General features: G+C 35.2%; 1 protein-coding gene across 16 annotated transcripts in view; it reads right to left on the reverse strand.

The window, feature by feature from the left end:
* The window catches only part of PUM2 (pumilio RNA binding family member 2), a 104,118-nt gene that overhangs the window by 15,558 nt on the left and 65,953 nt on the right, over positions 1–22,607 (reverse strand). For 14 of the 16 annotated variants that reach the window (XM_049902665.1, XM_049902664.1, XM_049902662.1 and 11 more), the window contains 3 exons: positions 20,639–20,782; positions 20,226–20,519; positions 15,815–16,051 (listed from right to left, as the gene is read on the reverse strand). In XM_049902665.1, coding sequence (XP_049758622.1) covers positions 15,815–16,051; positions 20,226–20,519; positions 20,639–20,782 — 675 coding nt within the window. The remainder of the gene's footprint in view (positions 1–15,814; positions 16,052–20,225; positions 20,520–20,638; positions 20,783–22,607) is intronic. The other 2 variants (XM_049902677.1, XM_049902676.1) reach the window with 1 other exon arrangement.

Genomic DNA, 22,607 nt, shown 5'->3' on the forward strand with positions numbered 1-22,607 from the left:
GGAAATGACTGAACCAATTTTATTTGGTATCTTGCAAGTAGTTCTACTAATCTCCAAACAGAATTTCTTTCATCTTGGTATTCTTTGATTCTATTCTATCAGCTCCTAGGAACCAAATTCCTAATGCAATCTTCATCTGACAATCTAATAGTGCGAAACCATCCTAAATTTTAAAACTCTTGGGCTTTCGGTTTTGAAGAATAATTAATATTCTCATTTATAAAGTTGAAAAATTAAATTTACTTAGGCCAAGATTCCTCCCTTCTTTTACAAATTAAATAAGCACTTAAAACCCAATTTATAATATACATTAAACATTTTAAATTTGGTTGTCTGAACACTAAAAGCATGTCATCCAAAATCTGTTTTGGGATTGAGAGACAGACTACAAAACTGGCTTATACTCTTCAAAAATGTCAAGATCATAAAAGGCAAAGACTGAGAAAAAAATTCAAGATTAAAGAAGAGTAGTCATGACAAATAAATGTAATGTGTGATCCTCAACTGAACCATAGGCCCTCAAATCAACCAACTTACCTATCTTTCTTTTTGTGTTATAAAGAAATCATTGAGACAATTAGCAAAGTTTGAATAAAGTCTGCTCATTGGATAACAGTATTAGAGCAGTGATAATTTCCTGTCTTTGATAATTGTGACTGTGTAAAAAAAAGTCAGTGTTTTTTGGAAACATACATTGAAGAATGGGATATCACGTGTGCAACTTCTCAAGTTTCAGAAAAACAATGTATGTAGAGAGGTGGGGAGTAAAACGGCAATGTGAGGAATCTGTGTGCTGGCTATTCTGGAATATTTTTGTGCTAACTTTGCAACTTTCCACTAAGTTTGCAATTATTTCCAAAATAAGTTAAAAACAAACACACACAAAAAAAATCAGGTCATCCATATTCATACTACTGCTGTTGGCAGTCTAAAAACAAATGTGTTCTGCACAAAATGTATTAAAGGGATAATAACTAGGTCCTTTCGGTTCATCACTGACATCCTTATACCATTTCTTAATCATTATTTGAATGGTAAGAGTGTATGGGATATGTAGATCAGTAATATTAATTTCACTGATGAGGTTACTATGGTCCAAAAGTGACCAAACAAACAGCTAGTCAGCCAGGCCCTTAGGCCAGAGGTTATCACAATAGCATGTTGCCTCTTATATGCTTATTTACACAGGTATCTTTCAAGTTCACTCTTGATAACTGAATGAAGGTAAACATAGGATTTCCATTATCTTAATGGAAATAATCCATTAAATAATCTGTCAGTTTGTTGTACTGTGGTAGTTTTTGTGTTGCTGTGATGCTGGAAGCTATGCCACTGGTATTTCAAATACCAGTAGGATCGCCCATGATGGATGGGTTTCAGCAGAGCTTCTGGACTAAGATTAGTGGTCTACTGAAAAAATTGGCCAGTGAAAACCTTTATGAAAAGCAGTGGAACAAGGACGGGACAGTGTTTCTTCTGTTGTATATAGGGTTGCTATGAGTTGGAACCAACTCAATGGTACCTAACAACAATAATGGAAATATTATGATTTTACAAGTTCTCATTGATTTCTTGAGTAGGGTATTATTTTAGAGTCCTTCCTGTTTAAATATCAGAAATCAGAAAGATTATTTGAAAGTATTGGGAAAATACAGGGGATAAAAACAAAGCAACTACTGAAACAATCACAAAATAAATCTGACTAGCCTTTACTTTTTACTACCTACCCCCACCCCTGAATTTGGAATGGCAGCTCCCATACCTGACTGTGTATTAGACCTGTGTTTTCAAAAGACAGATTCCTGAGCCTTACTCAACACCTACCAAACATTTTTTATTTTAAAAAAGCTCCCTGAAGGTTATTCTGGTAAAAAGAGTTTGTGAATTAATGAATTAGAATCAAGGTAATTGAAGCCTTCATTTGACAACAGGTTGTCACCTACTCATTTCATACAAAATGGTAACTCAAGTAGATCTTAGGTCCTGAAAAGGGTACAATTACATACAGGCCACTAGGCAAAGCTCTGAAAAGCTTAAGAAATAGGAAGATGATAAAAGAAGATCTCTACTGGTAGAGCAAATAATCAATGATACAGAATAGGTAGCTGGAAAAACAGCTTAAAATGAAGACTGTTCACTTTATGACATAAACTTTAGTTACTTCTATCCCATAAACAGGCCCACTGAATATTTTTAGTTCAGCACTTTTTCTCTGATCACTTTTCAGAAGAATCTGTAACAGAGTGCAAGGGCTATGGGCAATCTGATTTATTACTATATTACATGTTGCTTGGCTTTAGTGGGAAAACCCAAAGTTGAAATGAGAAAAAACATCTCACAGCAGTACTTCTCAGTGTGCACATTAATCACCTTGGGATCTCGCTAGAAATAGAGAGTCTGAATTTCTAACAAGCTTCTTGGCGATGCTGACACTGCTGGTCTGCAGAACACACTTTGAATAGCAAGGTTAAAGGTTTATAAATTTTAAAAATAATGAAAATATGTTGATCGGACCTCTGTCCTAAGTTCTGGCATCTCATGTCAAACAAGCTTTATGTGTTCAACATAACCAGTATCTTTGGCTATTTCAGAAAGTCTATTTAATGACAATATTCATAGTTTTTATTATTTTCTAAACCCTGAGGCACGCCATCCATGGCATGAAGTAATTTATTATTGTGTTGAAAAATTTGCATATTAATAAAAAAACGTTATCCTGTACATAGTAACTGTTAAAAATATCGTGAAAGGCAAATTTTGCAATATGCCATCTTAACAATGGCAAAGACAAGGATAATTCCATTTACTTGTGAGAAAACACTTAGAAAAGCTAAATAACCAAGTCAAGAATGCACAGCTAATAATTAAACTGAGCTTTTTACTATTCATTTAAAAATTCTGGTTATATTCTGCTATACTTCATGAAGAAAGAGATCTGGTGTTGCAGCGGTTAAGCACTCAGCTGCTAACTGAAAGGCTGGCAATTTGAACCCACCAGCCGCTCCTCTGGAGAAAGATGTGGCAGTCTGCGTCAGTAGAGATTAAAACCAAAAAACCAAACCCACTGCTGTCGAGTCAATTCTGACTCACAGGAACCCTACAGGACAGAGTAGAACTGCCCCATAGGGTTTCCACGGAGCGCCTGGTGGATATGAACTGCCAACCTTTTGAAAACCCTACGGGGGAAGTTCTACTCTGCCCTACAGGGTCACTATGATTTGGAATCAACTCAATGGCAAAGGGTTTGGATTGGTGGTACACTTCATGGAGAACATTTTACACCATATACCATTCTTAAATCTGGGAAATACTTGAAGATAAAAGGGATATGAACCACACAAAATTTTTCTAATTATTATTAACCATGTATCTGCCACATAGAGACATAAACATTTTATCGGGCAAAGACTCTTAGGCTACGATGAGCTGAAAAACCAAAGTGATCCTTTGTATAATCTTTCACATCATTTTACTAGACTAATATAATAAAAAGCCTAGTGTTTAAACTTAAAGAAAAAAAGAAGATCAAGACCACAGAAAATATTAATACCAAAGAGTATAAATGGACTGAATTTTTAACATGAACTATATATAGTCCGATGGTAGTGGGTTATATAGTCTTCAGACTAAATATTGTATCATTTCTATGAATAATCCATCTTTGTTAATTTACATTTCAATAAAAAAAAGGTAGTTTCTGTACGACTTCAAAAATTCCCCAAATCTTATACCTTTAGTGAAAACTAGCTAGCTCTATGGTTGTTAACATAAGAACAGTTTAAAAACTGACAAAACAAAAACAAAGCAAACAAGAAAACACCACACACACAAAATGGGGAGGAGAGGGAAGGGAAAGGAAGAGAAGTGAGTGCTACTGGCTGCTTAACATGAACACGTGGACACAAGTATTTCCCTGCAGATCTCAAATCACCCTCCCAGACTGGACCTGAACATTCCTTTCTCTGGTTAATACTTCTGGTGATAGTTAATAAACTCTCAAGCTATATCTGCATTTCCTTTTGAATATTCCTGATATAGACTTCATAGTCACCCACCCTTCCTGATTGGGGTGAAGAAAAATTGTAGGAGCCAGGATTTTTCTCTTAAACCATGATTTCCTAAGAAAGCTTTATATAATCCTAAGCCTTGCTTCTCATATTATAAATACTGGGAAGAATAATTTTGATCCTAGACAAAGGTGAATACTCCCTTTCTCGCTTGATGAAGCTTCTTATGCTGATGAGAAGGTAGATGACCTAGGAAGTTACTATGAAAGACGTATTTAACCAGATTAACCTAGATAATGGTAAAACAACAAAAACACCCCAAACTGACAATTGACTATCATATAACTTTTCAAAGGGCAATATTCTAAACACTGTGATCTTAACACACTGAACAGAGAACATACTGTTAATATACTAATCTATGTAGGACTTAAAATGTTTTCTTTTTCTAAAAGAAAGCAGGCGGTGTCCCTGACCAAGAATAGGTTTATTAATAAAACATAAAATCACTCAAAATCAATTACCCAAACACTTATTGAGATCTGAACACTCTTAAAGTGTGGAGGAAGGTCTGGGCTTTCTTGCTCCTAATTTAGCGGGGACAATAAACCCAGAAGCAACCCTAATATAACCCAGTCTGTGGTAAATTTGGTACAAAAACCATGAAGGAAAGACGATAATTTCAATGGAGAGAATCACTGTTTTTATAGGATGAAATTATTAAAGAAAGTGCAATAACGCAATAGCATTACAATCATTACATTGTAACTGTTGATTTATTAGTCTGTATTCAAAGGCTACAAATTTGATGAGAGTGAGAATGGATGGTGTTTATTTTTCTCAACATGTACCTTTAGTGAGGCAGAGTCTGGCATATAGGCATTCAATAAATATTGGTTGAATGAATTGCTAAGTAAAAAATTTTGATCAGACATAAAAATTGTAAAAAGAAGCCTAATAAAACTACATACAAAAGATAAAATAACAAGTAGTGTCAGTGATTTTAAACTAAACTTGATATTTATACTCAAAAAGACAGCATTAAAGAAGATCCTGATCTGGTCACTTTTAATTAAAAAAAATTAGTAGTAACATGTTTTAAGAGATCCTTGAGGTTAAAAAGTACTTAACTTGAATTAAAGGTTCACCGCTAGCAAGTGAAAAACCACCAAGACGCTTCAATACATTGACATTCAAACTCCCTTTTTCCACCAGATCACAATAGGTTAAATTACATTTTACCACGATTTTATAAAAAGTTCACAAAGATTCTAAGCTCAGGGAACTGAAGAACTTTAACCAGTTGCTGGCAAGTTAACTCCGATTCATGGTGATCCCATGTATGTCAGAGTAGAACTTGCTCCACAGGGTTTTCAAGGGCTGATTTCTCAGAAGCAGATTGCCAGGCCTTTCTTCTGAGGTACATCAGGTGGATTCAAACCTCCAAACTTTGAGGAAGCAGCTGAACATATTAACCATCTGCACCACCCAGGAACTCCAAAGAAGAGAAAAAGATTTTTTTAATTCATTCGGATAGATGTTAGATGAAAATAAAAGCATCCTTTGAGAAGCAGTATGATAACCTGGAATGAGCCAGATATATCTGGGCTCAAAATTTTTGTCTGCCCCTTACTAACTTAACGACTACAAGTCAGTTACTTAATTTCTTTGAGAATGGAATTTGTATGTGTGTGCACAGTATGTTGAAACAGGAGTTAAAGTTCCTTTCCCCCCAGTTGGGAAAATTTACTGGAAAGACCATCTTTTTCCTTGTGCCAATACCACACTTAATTACTCTAAGCTTTGTAAGTTTTAATATCTGGTGGTAAGTTCTCTAACTTTGTTCTTCAAGATTGTCTTGAATGTTCTTGCTCTCTGCCTTTCCATTCACATTTTGTAACCATTTATTTTAAAAACCTGAAGCATTATGATTGAGATTGTGTTAAATCCAAATAATGGATATAAGTGGTAAATCAAAAAGTTACATTTTTCCATATCATTTCGAAAAGAGGTCTGAGGGCTACAACTTTGAGGACTAAGTGCTTAAGGCATACGAAGACTTGCTCACTAGCTCGGTAAGAAAGAATATATAGGGGAAAAGTTGTGTGGGAAGCTGAAATGCAGATGTAAAGGAAGGGTCAATGAATAAAAAAGAAGACAGTAAAAAAACAGTAAAACACATACAAAATTAAAGAAAATGCTTCAATCCACAAAATACGTATCAAAGGAAGAAAGCATTTAAAACATATACGAAAAGTGATCAGACCTTTCTATTTCACGCCTCTCATCCTATTTTTTTTTTTTCCCCCCAAATTTAAAATACGCATTGGCAAGCAGAGTTCAGGTCAGTGGGAAGAAAGAAGGTAGGGAGGAAACTGCATTAGGGAGATGATGGGGGACAAAGTCAAAGGCTCAAATGAACACATGATGGATCCTGTGCTACTCAAGTAAAGCTGCATATAAATTATGAGTTATTTTTTCCATTCAGGGTCTCTCTCTACACGGGTGCTACTGGAAATTTCAGAGGGACAATCCTGTTTTTGTGGTAACTATAAAAATGTTAGCATCTGGTCTATGGGCATTTTATACCAATAAAATCTCCATAATCAGATAATGAGCAAAAATTGCTGCCACACATTTCCAAACTATTCACCTCTTTTTGAAGCCCACTACTAGGCATTTTAAACAAATGCACCAAGTGATCCTAATCCTGAACCACTGATCAGGTCACAAAGTATTTTCTAGTGCTAAATCTGTGATTATCTGAAATTAACTGGTGAACACATTGTCAGTCATTAGAACTACAAAGTCACCAATAATGGTATCAAAGGGTAATGAATAAAACATAAGACAAAAATTATTACAACCCAAAACTAGCACAATTAAGATCAGTAAATTTGCATACAGAAAAGACAATAAATTCCTCCATCCAGATAATGTATTTTTAGAATGCCTTCACATCATCTTTCCTATTCATCGGCAAATAAATGACTTTTAGACACACCAAAGGATTAAAACAGTGTTTTAATTTACATTACCCCAAGAACCAAAGATAATACTCTGTTGAGAGCTGGGTGTGCTGCGGGATAGCCAGTCCCTGAGTCGCCTGCCTTATGATCAACAAATAGTCTCATTTGGTGGAGTGGATAATATGTTTGGACTTGAAAGATGAAGCGCCTTTGTATAAATCTCAAGAATAAACTGGAAAAAGAAAGGGATCTAGAATTCTGTTAATCTTTTATAACCTTAAATACAAAAGAAACCCTACTGCTTTCTGAGGTAAACTTGAGAGGCTGACTGAGTATGCTGTTTATACATTTTGTAAAATTGTTCAGTTCATGATAGAATAACAATGGAAAAAGCAAGGACAGGTATCAGAAATCAGAACTGTATTCTAGTCTTGGCTATCATTTGCTGGTTTGGACAAGTCACTTAGGTTCAACCTGACCTTTAATTTCCTCAACTTTAAGGGGCTTATCACTCAGCCAATGTATGGATGGAATGAACTAATGAATACGAAGGTGCTTTAGAAAACTTATCAGTTACAAGGAACTTTTTATTTACCACTTAAAAGAACAGTATTTTCAATTAAGGCTTTAAAATCACTTTTATTGTTTTCTGTTTTCATTAAGGACGACATATAAAACCTGTTGCCATCGAGTTGATTCCAACTCATAGCAACCCAAATGGACAAAGGAGAGCTGTCCCCAGAGAGTTTCCAAGGAGTGGAAGGTAGATTTGCAGTTCAAGCCAACCTTTCTGGTTAGGAAGCTGAGCTCTTAACCACTGTACCACCAGGGAGCTCAGCAAAATTACACACCAGCTACATGCAGCTTTATGATCAAGCTGGCCTGCTTCATTTGTTCTAATTCTCAAACATTTCATCCTGAGGGGAGCGATTGACTAAATCTGCCAAATGCCAACAATTTTAACAAATGACTACTATTTAATAGGAAAGAACGATCTTTAATACTATTCTGCCTCTATTTAATATAAAGTGTTCTGTGACTGAGAGAGAAAATAAAAAATAGATTATGAAAATAGCAAGCTAAGACAGTCCCATTTGCTTACTAAATAAACTTGGAACTTAGAGGTACCTTTAAATAAACTAATTTCATTGAGTTCAAAACTTGTATTACATCTTTCATTATCCTTTTGAAAGAAAAAAAATTAAGCCAGTTCAGAAATGAAGAGGTACAAGGGAAGGAGTCATTAGTTTGCTAAAACCTAAGTTAAATAACAAAAATACAGAATATGCTGTGTTATACCTAAGAAATCTATCAATATAATTACTATGGGTATAAAGATTAAATAAGAAACCACTAACATTATATTTAAAGAGTTTATTAAGAAAAAGGAAAGAAGGAAGGATGAGAAGGAATGGAGTGCAAAAGAGTGAAAAAGAGAAGGGAGGAGGGGATGAAGGAAGGAAGGAGCTAGCTCCAGGTAAACCTGTTGCTGTCACAGCAACCCTACAGGACAGAGTAGAATTGCCTCCATAGTGTAATCTTTATGGAAGCAGGCTGCCACATATTTCTCCCGTGGAGCGGCTGGTGGGTTTGAATCTCCAACCTTTTGGTTAGCAGTCCAGTGTTTAACCACTGTGCACCAGGGCTCCTAGCTCCAGGTAGAAGGACAGAATAATAATAGAAATAGAGGGCAATTAACAAAACAACTAGGAGTTTCTTTTTTCCTACAGATCATGGGAATTAATCCACTTAATATTCAGCACTGGACCTGAAGCCCAGAATTTTACACTGTTCTTTGTGTTTCAGGATAAACAACAGTTGATCTTCAAGTTCTTTTCTCTCCTTGTCCCTTTCCACTTCTTTCTGTGACTCCCAGTAATTTAAGTGCTACATTTAAAGTTATACTCAACATGGGGGACAATCTGAAGGAGCTCCAAGTGGCCAAAGATGGTATAATTTTAAGATCAAAACTGATATCTCAACTGTTCCTGATTAAAAACTCTCAAGAAAATAGAAATAGGGAGGAAATTCCTTAACACAATTAAGGGCATACATGCAAAACCTGGAAACCCTGGTGGCATAGCAGTTAAGCGCTATGGCTGCTAACCAAAAGGTCAGCAGTTCAAATCCGCCAGGCGCTCCTTAGAAACTCTGTGGGCTAGTTCTACTCCGTCCTATAGGGTCGTTATGAGTCGGAATCGACTCGACGGCACTGGGTTTGGTTTTTGGTTTTATGCAAAACCAAGGAAACCCTAGTGGCGTAGTGGTTAAGTGCTACAGCTGCTAACCAAGAGGTCGGCAGTTCAAATCTGCCAGGTGCTCCTTGGAAACTATGGGGGCAGTTCTGCTCTGTCCTACAGGGTTGCTATGAATCGGAATCGACTTGACAGCAGTGGGTTTGGGTATGCAAAACCAACGGCCAACGTTATCCTCAATGGAAAAAGACGGGGAGCCTTCCACTTGAAAATGGGAACGAGACAAGGACACCACTATCACCTCTTAGTCAACATTGTACTGGAAGTCCTAGCCAAATTGGAAAGGAGGAAATAAAACTATCCCTATTTGCAGATGACATGATCCTATATATAGAAAACTGTGAAGAGTCCACAAGAAAGCTTCTAGATCTAATAGAATTCAGCAATGTTGCAGGATACAAGATGAACACACAAAAATCAGTTGGGTTCCTATACACTAACAGGGAGGAATCAAAAAAGGAAATCAAGAAAACAGCATTTACAATACCCCCGCAAATGATAAAATAACTGGTAATAAACCTAACCAGGGATGTAAAAGACTTACTTACACAATGATAACTATAAAACACTAATAATACAAGAGACTAAACGAGATCTATATAAACGGAAGACATTCCCTGCTCATGGATTGGAAGATTTAATATCGTGAAAATGTCAATACTACCCAAAGCAATCTATAAATACAATGCAATCCTGATCCAATATCCAATGTTTTTTACTGTCATGGAAGAACTAATCAAAAACTTTATATGGAAAATGAAAGAAGCCACAAATAGCCAAAGCAATACTAAAGAAAAAGAACAAAGTAGGAGGCCTCACACTTCCTGACCTCAAAACATATTACAGAGCTATAGTAATCAAAATAGCTGGTACTGGCTCAAGGACAGACACACAGTGGAAGAGAATTAAGAACACAGAAATAAATCCATCTATGGACAACTGATTTTCAACAAAGGGTCAAAGGCTATTAAATGAGGAAGAACAGTCTTTTCAATAAACAGTGCTGGCAAAATTGGACAACAACATGCAGAAAAATGAAACAGAACCCATATCTAACACCATAAACAAAAACGAAATCAAAATGGATCAAGGACCAAAACATTAAAGCCAAAACCATAAAGTTCCTGGAAGAAACACAGGGGCAAAACTATGGGATTTTTTTTTTTTTTTTTTAAAACAACAGATTATCAAATACAACTACAAATGCCAGAGAGCAGCAGAAAACAAAGTAGATAACTGGGACCTCATAAAAATTAAACACGTTCTTCAAAAGACTATCAAGAGAGTAAAAAGACAACCTACAGACTGGGGAAATTTTCGAGAATGACATACCTGACAAGGGTCTAATCTCTAAAATATATAAAAAAAAAACTTTAGCAACTCAACAACAAAAAGACAAACCAATAATAATAATAAAAAAAAAAGGGCAAAAGACATGAATAGATACTTCATCAAAGAGAACATTCAAGTGGCCAACAAACACATGAAAAGATGTTTCCAATCTTTAGCCATCAGAGATATAAATTAAAACAACAATGAGATATCATTTTGCCCCTGTGAAAATGGCACTCAACAAAACAAACAAATAAGAAAACAAAATGCTGGTGAGGATGTGGGGATATTGGAACCCTTATCCACTGGTGGTGGGACTATGAAATGGTACAACCACTATGCAAAACAGTATGGTGCTTCCCAAAAAAACCAGAAATAAGGCTACCCTTTTGATCCAGCAATCTCACTCCTATACCTTAGAGACTTAAGTGACATGACCAGACATATGCATACGTATGTTCACTGCAAATCTATTCACAATAGGACAAGATGGAGACACCCTAAGTGTCCATAAATGGCTGAACGGATAAGCAAAATACGGTATGTACATACAACAGGATACTATGCAACCATAAAGTATAATAGTAAGTCTTCGAAACATCTCATCATGTGGATGAATCTGGAGGACATTATGCTGAGTGAAATAAGTCAATCATGAAAGGACAAATATTGCATGATCCCACTTTTATAAAAAGACGAAATATGTAAACATACAGAAACCAAGGTTCACTGGTGGTTACCAGGGATGGGAGAGTTGGGATGGGGGAATCACTCTTTAGGTAGTAGACACTTGCTATTTTTGGTGACACTGAATGTGGGTGAAGCATGCATAGTCTAAGGTAAAGGATGTCACTAAGAAGTACACACACAACACATAAAAGAACACTTCTGGTAAATGCTAGGACATATAATTTTGCAACAACCAAAAAATATATGTGTATAGGCATGTATATATGTGTGCACATACACATGCAGTTATATGTATATATACATGTGTGTGCATGCATGTATATTCATATACATAAGTACATACGGGGCACAGTTACGGATACTTCTTAGATATAACCAAACACCTTGCAGAATTGGTTTTCTGGGTTTGAAGCCTTAGGACTATAGTCTTGTGGGACAAATCGATCAACTGGCATAATATAGTTCACAAAGTTTATGTTCTATCTACATCCTAGTTCGGTGAGTAGTGTCCGGCGTCTTAAAAGTTTGCAAGCGGCCATCTAAGATACAATGATCGGTCTATCTTCCAGACCAAAAGCGAAAGGAAACAAAAGATTCAGTGAGGAAACTAGTCCATAGGGCTAACAGTCTACAGGAACCACAGCCTCATCTACCCTGAGACCAGAAGAGCTAGATGGTGCCTGTGACCATGCTGATCAGGGTCACAACAGATGTACCCTGATACAAGGGGAGAAAAATGTGGAACAGAACTCAAATTCTTAAAAAGTCCAGACTTACTGGACTGGTTGTGACTAGAGGACTCCCCAAGACTATCACACTGAGATACTCCATAAACCCTGAACCAAAATTATTCCCTGAGGTCATCTGCTAGCTAAGTAACAGACTGGTTCATAAAGAATATTACCAGTGAGTACTGTGCACCTTAAAAAAATCATCTATGTAAGACGAAATGGTCAACAATTACTCTAAAACAGAGATAAAAGGGTAAGGGGACAGGGAAATCAGATTACTGGAAATGAAATTTCCAGAAGTGAATTAATGAGAATGGTAATACATTGTGAAAAATGTAACCAATGTCTGTGAATAATCTGTGTAGTAACTCTTAAATGGGAACCTAATCTGCTGTGTAAATTTTCACCTAAAATACAATATTATTTGAAAAAAAAAAACTGACATCTCTTGGACTGCAATGGACTAAAAAACTTCAACTATCATAAAATTAATCAATCTATAGATGATGATGATGGAAAAACCCATGCATCACATTTAAAGGTTGCTAGGCCATCAACTCATTAAGTAAATAGAGGAAAAGAATCAAGTGTTAACGATGACTCCTACATAAAATGGTATTTCAGGTATTTGAGGCGAAGTTCTTTATAGAAAAGTTCCAACAAAGAAATGCAGAAGGCATGACAGAACTAGAGTACCACGATTTGCAACCTCTGAAGAAACCGCAGGTCTGTGCAATAATCAAAGGCTGCTAAAACCATTAGGTGGACCAGGCTGACAAACTCATCAACGGAGACAAGCAGACATTATGGGTCTATTGATATGGTGCGACAGCACAGAAACACATCTTGCCAAAACAAAGGAACTGACCAAACCTCTAGATCTAGCTTCAGTTTACAGGAAATATAGAAGACTGAGGTACATGTTAAATAACACCTCAGGGACGCAATTAGAAAAATCAATAAAGTTGATTCAACAGGACAAAGTTTCTTCAACAAATAAATGGAAACAAAAAAAAAGAGGAAAGAAAAACTGTTACAGACTGAAAAACTTATCAAACAAATGCAATGTGTGGGCCCTGATTCAAACAAAGCAACTGTAAAAAGATATTTAAGTCAACTGGGGAAACTATTAGGATTAATTTTAAATAATATTTTATTAGGAATTATTGATTTTGAAAGGTATGAAAAGGATGCTGTGATTATGATCATATTTAAACAAGAGTCTCTATCCCTTAGATATACATAGTAGAATATGGAAGAATATATTTTTCATGCTTCTACCTTGGATATATTAGAAGGGTAACACGGTTACAAATGTGAACAAAAGGATTTTAGATTATCATAAAAAATGAACACTCAAAATTTATTTAAAGATTCTTGTTTGTCAATCAAAAAGGGACTACTAGTCAATCCTGCTAAAAATATATACACTGATCAAATGCCTGCTCTTTAAAAATAGAAAACATCATCTTTGAAATTAGTCATCTTCTATGAATAGCACTAGCAAAAAGAGAGCTTGTAAAAAAGTTTATTATGTTTCATTAAATATTTTGGGACCTCAGATCTCAAGGCATATCAATAACTATAATAATGTTCCTGTCTGAAAAACTGAACAATAACTTGAATTAACTAATCCCAACCAATTCTAATGAGACAGACAACATCTCTACCCTATGATCTTACATTCTTAATGTGAGCCGAGTAAATATGTATTTTTTAAAGAATATGCAAATCCCATTTCCACAGGTATTTTATGTACCAGAAGCCTTGATTACCTGATTCATGAAGAAATTCATTTAAAAGATATACAACTTAAAAATATTTTTTAAACCAGAGAACACATAAGCCTTGCATCATGATTCAATCACAGGAAAGCAGAGGAATAGATTATTTCTAAAAACACTATACATACAGCAAATTAATGAAATCTACTGAATTGTTTTTAACTTGGCAGGGTGTGTTCATTATTAACATGTTGCCAGTGATACAACTAAAGAAGGAAATTAGAGCTCACAAAAGAGAATAATCTACAGATAATTCCAATTGAGATACACTACAAGCCATCCCACAATCAGAGATGCAGAAAAATTTCAGATTTCACGCTGAAGTTAAACCAAGGAGTTTAACTCTGGGTACAAAAGTACCAGACTATAATGCAGAAATGTTGGCCCAAGTGATGATTATTTCCCATAAATGACTAGAATTCCTTCCTCACACATCTATTAGGTTAGATTCCTCACTGTCTAAAGGAAAAAGGCACATACCTAGATTGCTATCGACTTTGAAAGTCATTTGTACCGACTTTCTAAGCAAGCTATATAGAACAATAACTAATGTCATTTATAGTGGCTCTAAAGCACAACACAAGCAGTAACAGTTAAACAGAAATCTGATCTGAAACTTACCCATGAAAAATGACAGGACACAACAAATATTATTTTAATGAATAAAACACAAAGTTATTACAATAGGTCTATTCTTAGGTTTGTTTTGTTCCAAGTTTTTATGTCCATTTCAAAGTTTCAAAGGTATGTCTTATGTGGGGAGGGGGCAGTGGTAGTGGGGGTTTGTCTTGGTAGTAACAGAAATCAGGAAGTGAGTAACTCCTGTGATTAAGAAGAAAAGATGATAAATGAAGGAACGTGTTAGTCTAAAAACTGGTAAATCTACACAAATAGTGCTGCAAAGCAGATCTAAGGACCCCACCCAAATAAATGATTACATATACTCAACAAAGAAACCCTCAAAAGAGCAAAGGACCAGAATTTGGGGCAGAGGACCATGGTCTTCAAAAAAGAAAATCGAGCCCACCTTGAAATAACATAAATCTAAGTGATGATCACTTTACCAGGTATCTTTGTTACGATGGACCTTTACCGTATTAATGAGCTTTAGGAAAAAATATTGAAATCCATATGATTAGGGGTCAAAACACAATCACTAACTTATAGTATATCTGCTTACAAGAGCAACATTACTTTTTAAAATCACAAGCGGATTAAATCTTTCCAAGTCAGCATTAAAATCCGTCAGTTTTAGTTGAGGTAAGCCAGATTACAAAAATTCAGAATCTAATTAATGAAATAATTTCTCTTACACGGCCTCTGATAAGAGGCTAAATACATTCAGGAGAGAGAAAAAAGGTAACCACCAATGTAATAATCTTGGGGGGTATAGGGTGGAAGTAATTTTAATGTACAGATATAAACAAAAAAGTTCTAAATTCTCCAACTTCAGGGGTACTACCAGCTTAAAACATTTTTTTCTTAAATTAACAACACATTCAAAAATTAGAGAAGTATATGGACCAAACCCATAAGCTTCTCAACTCACAAACATACTAAATTGACATCCCCTGATAACAACCCTTTGAGTTAAATGGCCAGGCATTCAAAAGGCAAAGCAAAAACCATTGTTCTAAACTAAATGATTTAAGTTTGGTAACTGTGTGACTAATGTTCTCTGCTGGTGTGCAAAAACTTTTGAAAGCGAAATTCGTCTTTCGCTATCACGTATCAATAGTTGACTTTTCAGATGATCTAAAACACACACAAATCAAAAGCACAGACAAGAAAAAAACACACCATTGTATTTCATAAAAAGCCCATAAGGTACAACAGGGGGTCTTTACCTTACTGTATATCAGACCCTCACTCTTAATTTTCAGAAAAGCAGAACCTTTTCCAAAGGCTAATATCTAAAAGCAAAAGCAATTCGGCATGTTTTATCCAACATTAAATATTTTACATATATTATAAACATACACACACACACAAACACACATACATGTATACATACAAATAAAAAGGGTTTTGGTTTTTTTTTTTTACCTAAATGCAAACTGGATGAGGATCCATGTGATGAAAGTGATGGCGGTGGCGTGAGTGAGTGTCCTGGAGTTTGGCTTGGCAGAGGCATGCCTATTGGACTTGGAGAGGAGGAAAATCCCAGACTATGGTAAAATGGCTGCCCTATGGGTGCTAGGCTGCTACTAGGTCTTTTGTACAAGTCAGAGCTAGTAGATAGAGACTCTCTCCTTGTGGCACTACTACTTGCAGAACTGCCAACTGAAGAAGAAATAAAAAAAACCCTAATTACATACAGTGTTAACTGAATAAAACCTATCCCCAACTCTTGCTGGGCAACAAAAGAAGTGATCACAATAATTACTTTTAGAAACATTGTGGAGAAGATAATTACTGTGATAACTATATACACTAACTTATTAATCATAAAAGGGTATAAATGCACCCCTATACAGTAACTAAATACTTAACAGAGCAGTCATATGTTGCATTATTTCACACATATTTACCACTGACACATGTGATTACTGTGCTTTAATACCCTGGTATGATTATAAACCCTGCAATTACATGTGGTCTTCTTTCGGACATGTTAGAGATTAAATTCCAATAAAATTAAATTCTGGCAGTGTCCTAATCTCTAGAACCTGATTCTTAAACTTCAACTCAATGCCAAAGAAAAAAAAGGTTATACTGATTTATAGAATATTTAACACATTTCCCTCACCATTCACATTTGATTTGGTTCTAGCTTGTGTTCAAATCACAGCCCATTAAATTCATATCGGCCCGAATATTAGGCAGCTATGAAATAAAAATGGCAACTCCTCAGTACTTTTCACACTATAAATTCCCCCTATTCTCCAACTAAATTGCAAAAATACACCTGAAAATACTTTCTTGTAGAATATTACTACCTCTCATTACTCTTATCACACCAAAAGACATGCTTTCACTTACCCTCAGGAATCCTCCATTCCAAAGATTCTACTAATGGCACCCTGAGACTCTTCCTCAAGTGAAGATTGCTCAGTTTTTTTTCCTTATATTAATATACAATTTTTCTTATCTTACATCCCATATTAACTTAATCTCAAATTTAACTATTAACTAATGCCCTTTTCCTTCCTGTATTCTACAAAATCATGGGGGGGGTGGGGGCGGGGGAAGAATCACATTACCATGAGGGCCTTGATGAGCTACGGATGCTCTGTAGAGCAACTCAAGTGCAGGCTGTTAATTAACATATCTCAGGATAATCAAATTCTTTATCATGTGTCCATAAGGGCTGCCTAACTACCAACTCTTAAGTCTCACTTAACAGCCCATATTTTCAAGTATGTTTCTTTCTTATTTTTGAGGATTAGCCTCTTTCAACCTACTGCCTTTTACACCTAACAGAATTTCATATTACATTTCTTGTCAAATAAATTTTTTAAAAGATAAGCTCTACATTTGGACCAATGTGGTAATTCTTTTGAATAGAATTTTAAAGTTTTATTCTATTAAGTCTTTTCTAATAGCAAGTCTATTATAAGTAGATTGTATAGGATATAAAGAGAAAAATTAAGCAGAGCTCATGGTACGTAGCCCAAATTAAGTTTATAAGACAGACAGAAAACTTGAATACATTGGTTTTGCAAAATTCAAAAAGTTCTATAGAGAAAAAAAAAAACAAACCGGCTCATACTAGTGTATTAGGCAAAAGATTACACTATTCAACTTTTTTATACCAGCCAGTGCTGTTTCTGAAAGACTGATCATATGTTTTATTGACAATCTCACATTTTAAAATATCATATAATAGGAAAATACTAAGCAGCTATATGTATTTTAATAGCAGGAAAAAAAAAGACACTGATATAAATGGTTCTTGAGTTGGTTTTGGCAAAATTGTCAACGTATATTAACTATGCTAATTTAAAAGGACACTGTCAAAGTGATTTTCCTAAAACATGACTACATTAAAATTCCTATTTATTGTAGAAAACAATTTAACGGACAAAGAAAAAGACATTAGCTCTCTAATGAGATTCGCAGCACTACTGCACTGGCAAATAACCAAACAAACCATAGTTTTGATATGTGCAATATTACTTTCTTCCAAAAAGGAAAAGCCAAGTCAAACATATAAAAATAATTCAGTGATAGCTTTACTTTAAATATAAACTAGCTGGCTCTTTAAATTTTACTATACGCCTAAATTGTCTGCAGAAGTGTGACTATGAAATATGACACGAAGTATAGCTAAAATAACCTAAGAGACTAGACAGTGGAGTCACTATCATCCATCAGCTGTGTAAAAAATGTTAAATTATAAATTTTCAATTGTAATAGCACTTTCTAAATAATGGGCTATAAGAAGTATGATTTAAGTACTCCATTGCAATGGCTAAGCTTCCTGGTCAACTGTGTTATAAATTAGTGTATTTACCACATATAAACATTAAAAATTCCATCATATAGGCAAGCAAATGATGATGTGTATGCCAATTGTGTGTGTGCACATATGCACACAATTACATTTTAGATTTCTATAGGTATGTCATTGTCATACTGGAAAATGACAAAGGGTAGACTTGTAAGAGTATATACATGTAGAACTTGAATGAACTCTCTCAAAATGCCCAAGAAAAGGGAGAAGATGACAAGCTATTTACTGGCATTTAGGGGTGGCAATCACTAGTGCCCTCTGAGGTAAGGTAAAACAGAGGTACCCCAGACTAGAAATCAGAATTGAATAAGCAATGGTTATAAATAAAGGAGGCATGAAGAAGTAAAGATCAGCTTTTGGGAAAGAGGCATCAGCAGGCAACATTTGTTAAGGGACAATATATTTATGCCGAGTAGAATGCAGGGGGAAGGTCTTAACAACTAAGAGACAAATAGGAATTTGGAAGAAGGAGCAGGTTAAGGGGCCTACAAAGATGTAACCAAACCACAAGTCGTATATTTTATCAGGAAAAAGGAACACAGGGTTTTTATCAAAGCTCTCTTCTATTTTCCCTGAATTACTTAGGGTTTAACATCTATATTTTAAAAACTATCTCCATAAAAAAAAGAATTAAAAAAAATTATGCATTCTTGTGGTTTTACTCTAAATATTTAGAACTCCTTGGGGGGAAATGTTCATGTGAACTGTGTTAGAAACAAAGAATGAATCCTATGGGAGTTGCCGGAGCTGCAGGTAAAAATAATGAACTTCAAAAAGGGATGAAAAAACTCAAGTGGGAAAACTAAAAGATTGAACAGTCTCCATGGTCGCTAAATTTCTCCTCATCTCAGGAGTTTTTGTGCCTATTCTTTATTTTATGTTTGAGAAGTATGGCATTTTTCTATTGTACTTCATTTTTTAGCAAAGGAGTATTCTGCACCTAGAAGTTTACAGCTCTTATAAATGCTAAAAGTGCAGAAGACACTTCATTAGAAAGCATAGTTAACAATGACTGGCGTATGTTACTTTTGCCATTTTCCACACCAGAAAAGAATATAATTTGACATAGTGGGAAAACAGATGAGAAGGAGACATTAAAAATTCCAGGATGTTACTTAAATAGAAAATCTCTTGAAGCTTGAATCCTGCCCTCAGGAAGAAAAGGCTACTAATTGTACCAATGAAACTACGGTAAGCCCCTTTTTTTGTTGCTGTTGTTGTTTCCTGAATTCTCTGGAAACCTCAAAGCATTCTAATTCAACACGGGCTCAACAGGGGCCTCTTCTTCACTTAGTTCTTTAGCTCCGTCACAAAATCCAGGAACCAGTTTGTATGGGTAAATTATTTCGTGAAGCTATTTAAAATCTGGATTTCTTAAGGGGTAAATAATGCTGGGATATGAGAAGAAACATCTTTTACACACACATATATATTTTTAAAGAGATACAGACTTAATGTATTTAATCTAAAATAAAAATAAGCATACTAATAGTTTCTTAGGGGCTTCTGTTTAGAACATTTAACTACATTTTTTTTTATTATATGTCAAATAAACAAAACCATAATGAACAACCAGCGCTGAATAAGAATAAACCATCTGATAAGCTAAGATTATTTTAGAAGACCAAAAATGTAAGATGACAAAATATTTGGCTCTTCACACATTAACATTATGGAGAGAATAAGGAAGAGCTAATCATCAGCATACAATATATTGCTCCAAATAAAACTACCTAAAACAAAATTATAGGAATATCATTTTAAAGCTAGTAAGAAAAGGAAACTTATATTTGAGTAAGGATGGGCTGCCTGAGATGAATTAAACATCCATAAATGTTTAAGGATTGGCAGGAGGTACTTTTTCTTTTTCAAAATTATACCAATAAATCAACGCTATTCCTGTCTTTCCTATACTATATGCTATCATTGCTTATTTTAATATTAAAAACAAACTGCTCATATCCACTTAGCAGTGTACACTCATCTTAAAAGCAAACTTACCTGATGAACCAAATCCACTGAGCGCTGAGCCTATAGCGGCACCCAAAGAGCTACTACTTCCAAAGCCAAGGGATGCACTTCCAGGTTGACCAGGTCCATGAGAAAATAAAGAAGTGCTCTGGGAGCTATTACTTAGAGAACTGCTCCCATAAAATGAATTAGACTGCAGATTAGTGCTTGGCTGCTGCTGCTGCTGCTGCTGCTGCTGTGGTGGCTGAGTGCCAATTGGCCGAAATAGACCATTTGTGGTGCCCGTGAGACTATTTGCAGTTCCTCCAGCTGCTGCCGCCGCTGCTGTAAAGTATAAATTTCAGATACTTCTTAAAAGTATCCAGAAAACTATTCTGTATTTTTTAAATATTTCAAAAACACTAGAAAAAAAAATTATTCCTGAAAATGTCAGTTACACTTACCAGCTTGTGCTGCTGCTGAACTAATTAAAACGGGTGTTGGAGCCATTAATCGAACTGGAGCTCCAAGGCCAGTTCTTGCTCCAGGACCAACCACTAAGGCACCAGTCTGATCATAATAGGCAGTTGGAGCTAGTACTTGATAGCCTAGATAACATTAAAATAAATGTTTACTAATGAAAACATTACAGAACACATGCATCTTTATCTTCCCTTGCATTTGTATTTTTGTATGAACCAGAAAACAGATATTTTACACTATTAATAAAAAACCCTTAAATAGCTACCATAAGAAAAGCATCACATTTGAGGTCTTACTTACCATATGAAAATGAAAATGTAATAGAATGTAGTGAAAATATTTTTTCCTCTCAATTTTAACAAATACCTTTAACAGAGGCACCTTTCATTTAAGGATCGCAATGTGAAGAGGTATTTTCCTTGACACATAAACAAATTACAGGCTATCGAGGGCTGATACTAGAAAAATATCACCACTTCAGTCAGTCTGAGAGGAAGAGGGACAGGAAGACTAAAGGAAGTGAGGTAGAACACTAAAAGCAATGTTTATCATGCAGTTTTACTGAATTTCTACACCAAGTGCCTCACTATCAGCATTCCCTTAGATTTCACTTTTAAACATCTTTTAAAGAACTTATATTATGATATAAAGGGATACAGTAAAACCATAAGATAATAGTCTATTTGTAAAAGTTCTTAAGCTAGGCTTTCAGTAGAAATCTTGCAGGCATTATTTTTATTTATTCTTGAGCACAAAGCAGGTAGCAATTTGCACTGCTCACAGCTACAGAAGAGTTAATTTTTTTTGTCCCTTAGCAGCCTTTCTCAATAGGGATTCCTCACCTAAGCCTCAGAACACAGACAGAATCATTCAAGTAACTATTTTCTCAATTGTCCTAGTTGGTACATAACTAGTACAGGAGAGAAGTTAACTATATAATGGCTGGTTTAAGGCAACAAGGTTTAATTCTCTCCCTCAAACTCAGGTTGATAAAGGCTGCCTTACAGCGCAGCAAGGACTCACACTGGAATAGCACAACAAATACCTAGAAAAATGTACCAGCAACTTCTGATACTTCAAAAAAGTATTTTAAAACACACAATGTATTGAAATATACTACAATCTCAAGTTGTAGTTTTTGTTTTTTAAGACCACAGGAAACAAAAATCAGAGTACAATTACACTTATGAAGCAATAAATAAATTTTATTGACTTCTAACACAGCAGGCCAAATTCAGTTTAAGCATAATAAACTGTGCTAGGATAAATACAAACTTCACCACTAAGACTGACATTTTCATATGCAAAGGTTGTTTTTAAATAAATACAGTAATTATGGCTAATAATAAGCATTAGCATGCTGCTAATGAAGCATCCACTTTACTGGTAAACCTCAAGCTATAGGTTTTTAACTGGTGCATGCAGTCCCAGTCTTAAATCTAAGACATTCAGAAAATACTTCTGTTCAAAAGCAGTATTATCTACTCAGCACCTGAATTGCTATGAGTTGGCATCCACTTAACTGGACAATGGGTTTGGGTTTTTTTTTTTTTTTAGCATCTGAGCATAAATTAAAATATAAAGTTAAACCATTTGGACATTTGGTTGTAAATATCCTAATGAGGAATCAAACAGTAACTGCTATTTGGCTACACTGCATACACAAATTCCTAAAGAGAGAGTAATTAATTATCCCAGTCAATCCATCTCCCAAGACCTGTCCATTTCACTTTCTAAATATTTCACAAATCTATCTATTTTCTTGATTGTCACTATTCTGGTCTAACTAAATCAAAATGGTCCTGCCTTACTCCTATAACGTATTCTCTAGAGTGATATTTTAAAACACAGTCTAATACCACAAAGCTGCTCAAAACCTTCTACCTTATTTTCGTTAAGGGCAGAGATGGATTACCCATTAAGCAAGGTAAGCATGGGATTACTTGTGCT

This window comes from Elephas maximus, chromosome 12 (genome assembly GCF_024166365.1).
Source record: "Elephas maximus indicus isolate mEleMax1 chromosome 12, mEleMax1 primary haplotype, whole genome shotgun sequence".
Taxonomy (NCBI): domain Eukaryota; kingdom Metazoa; phylum Chordata; class Mammalia; order Proboscidea; family Elephantidae; genus Elephas; species Elephas maximus.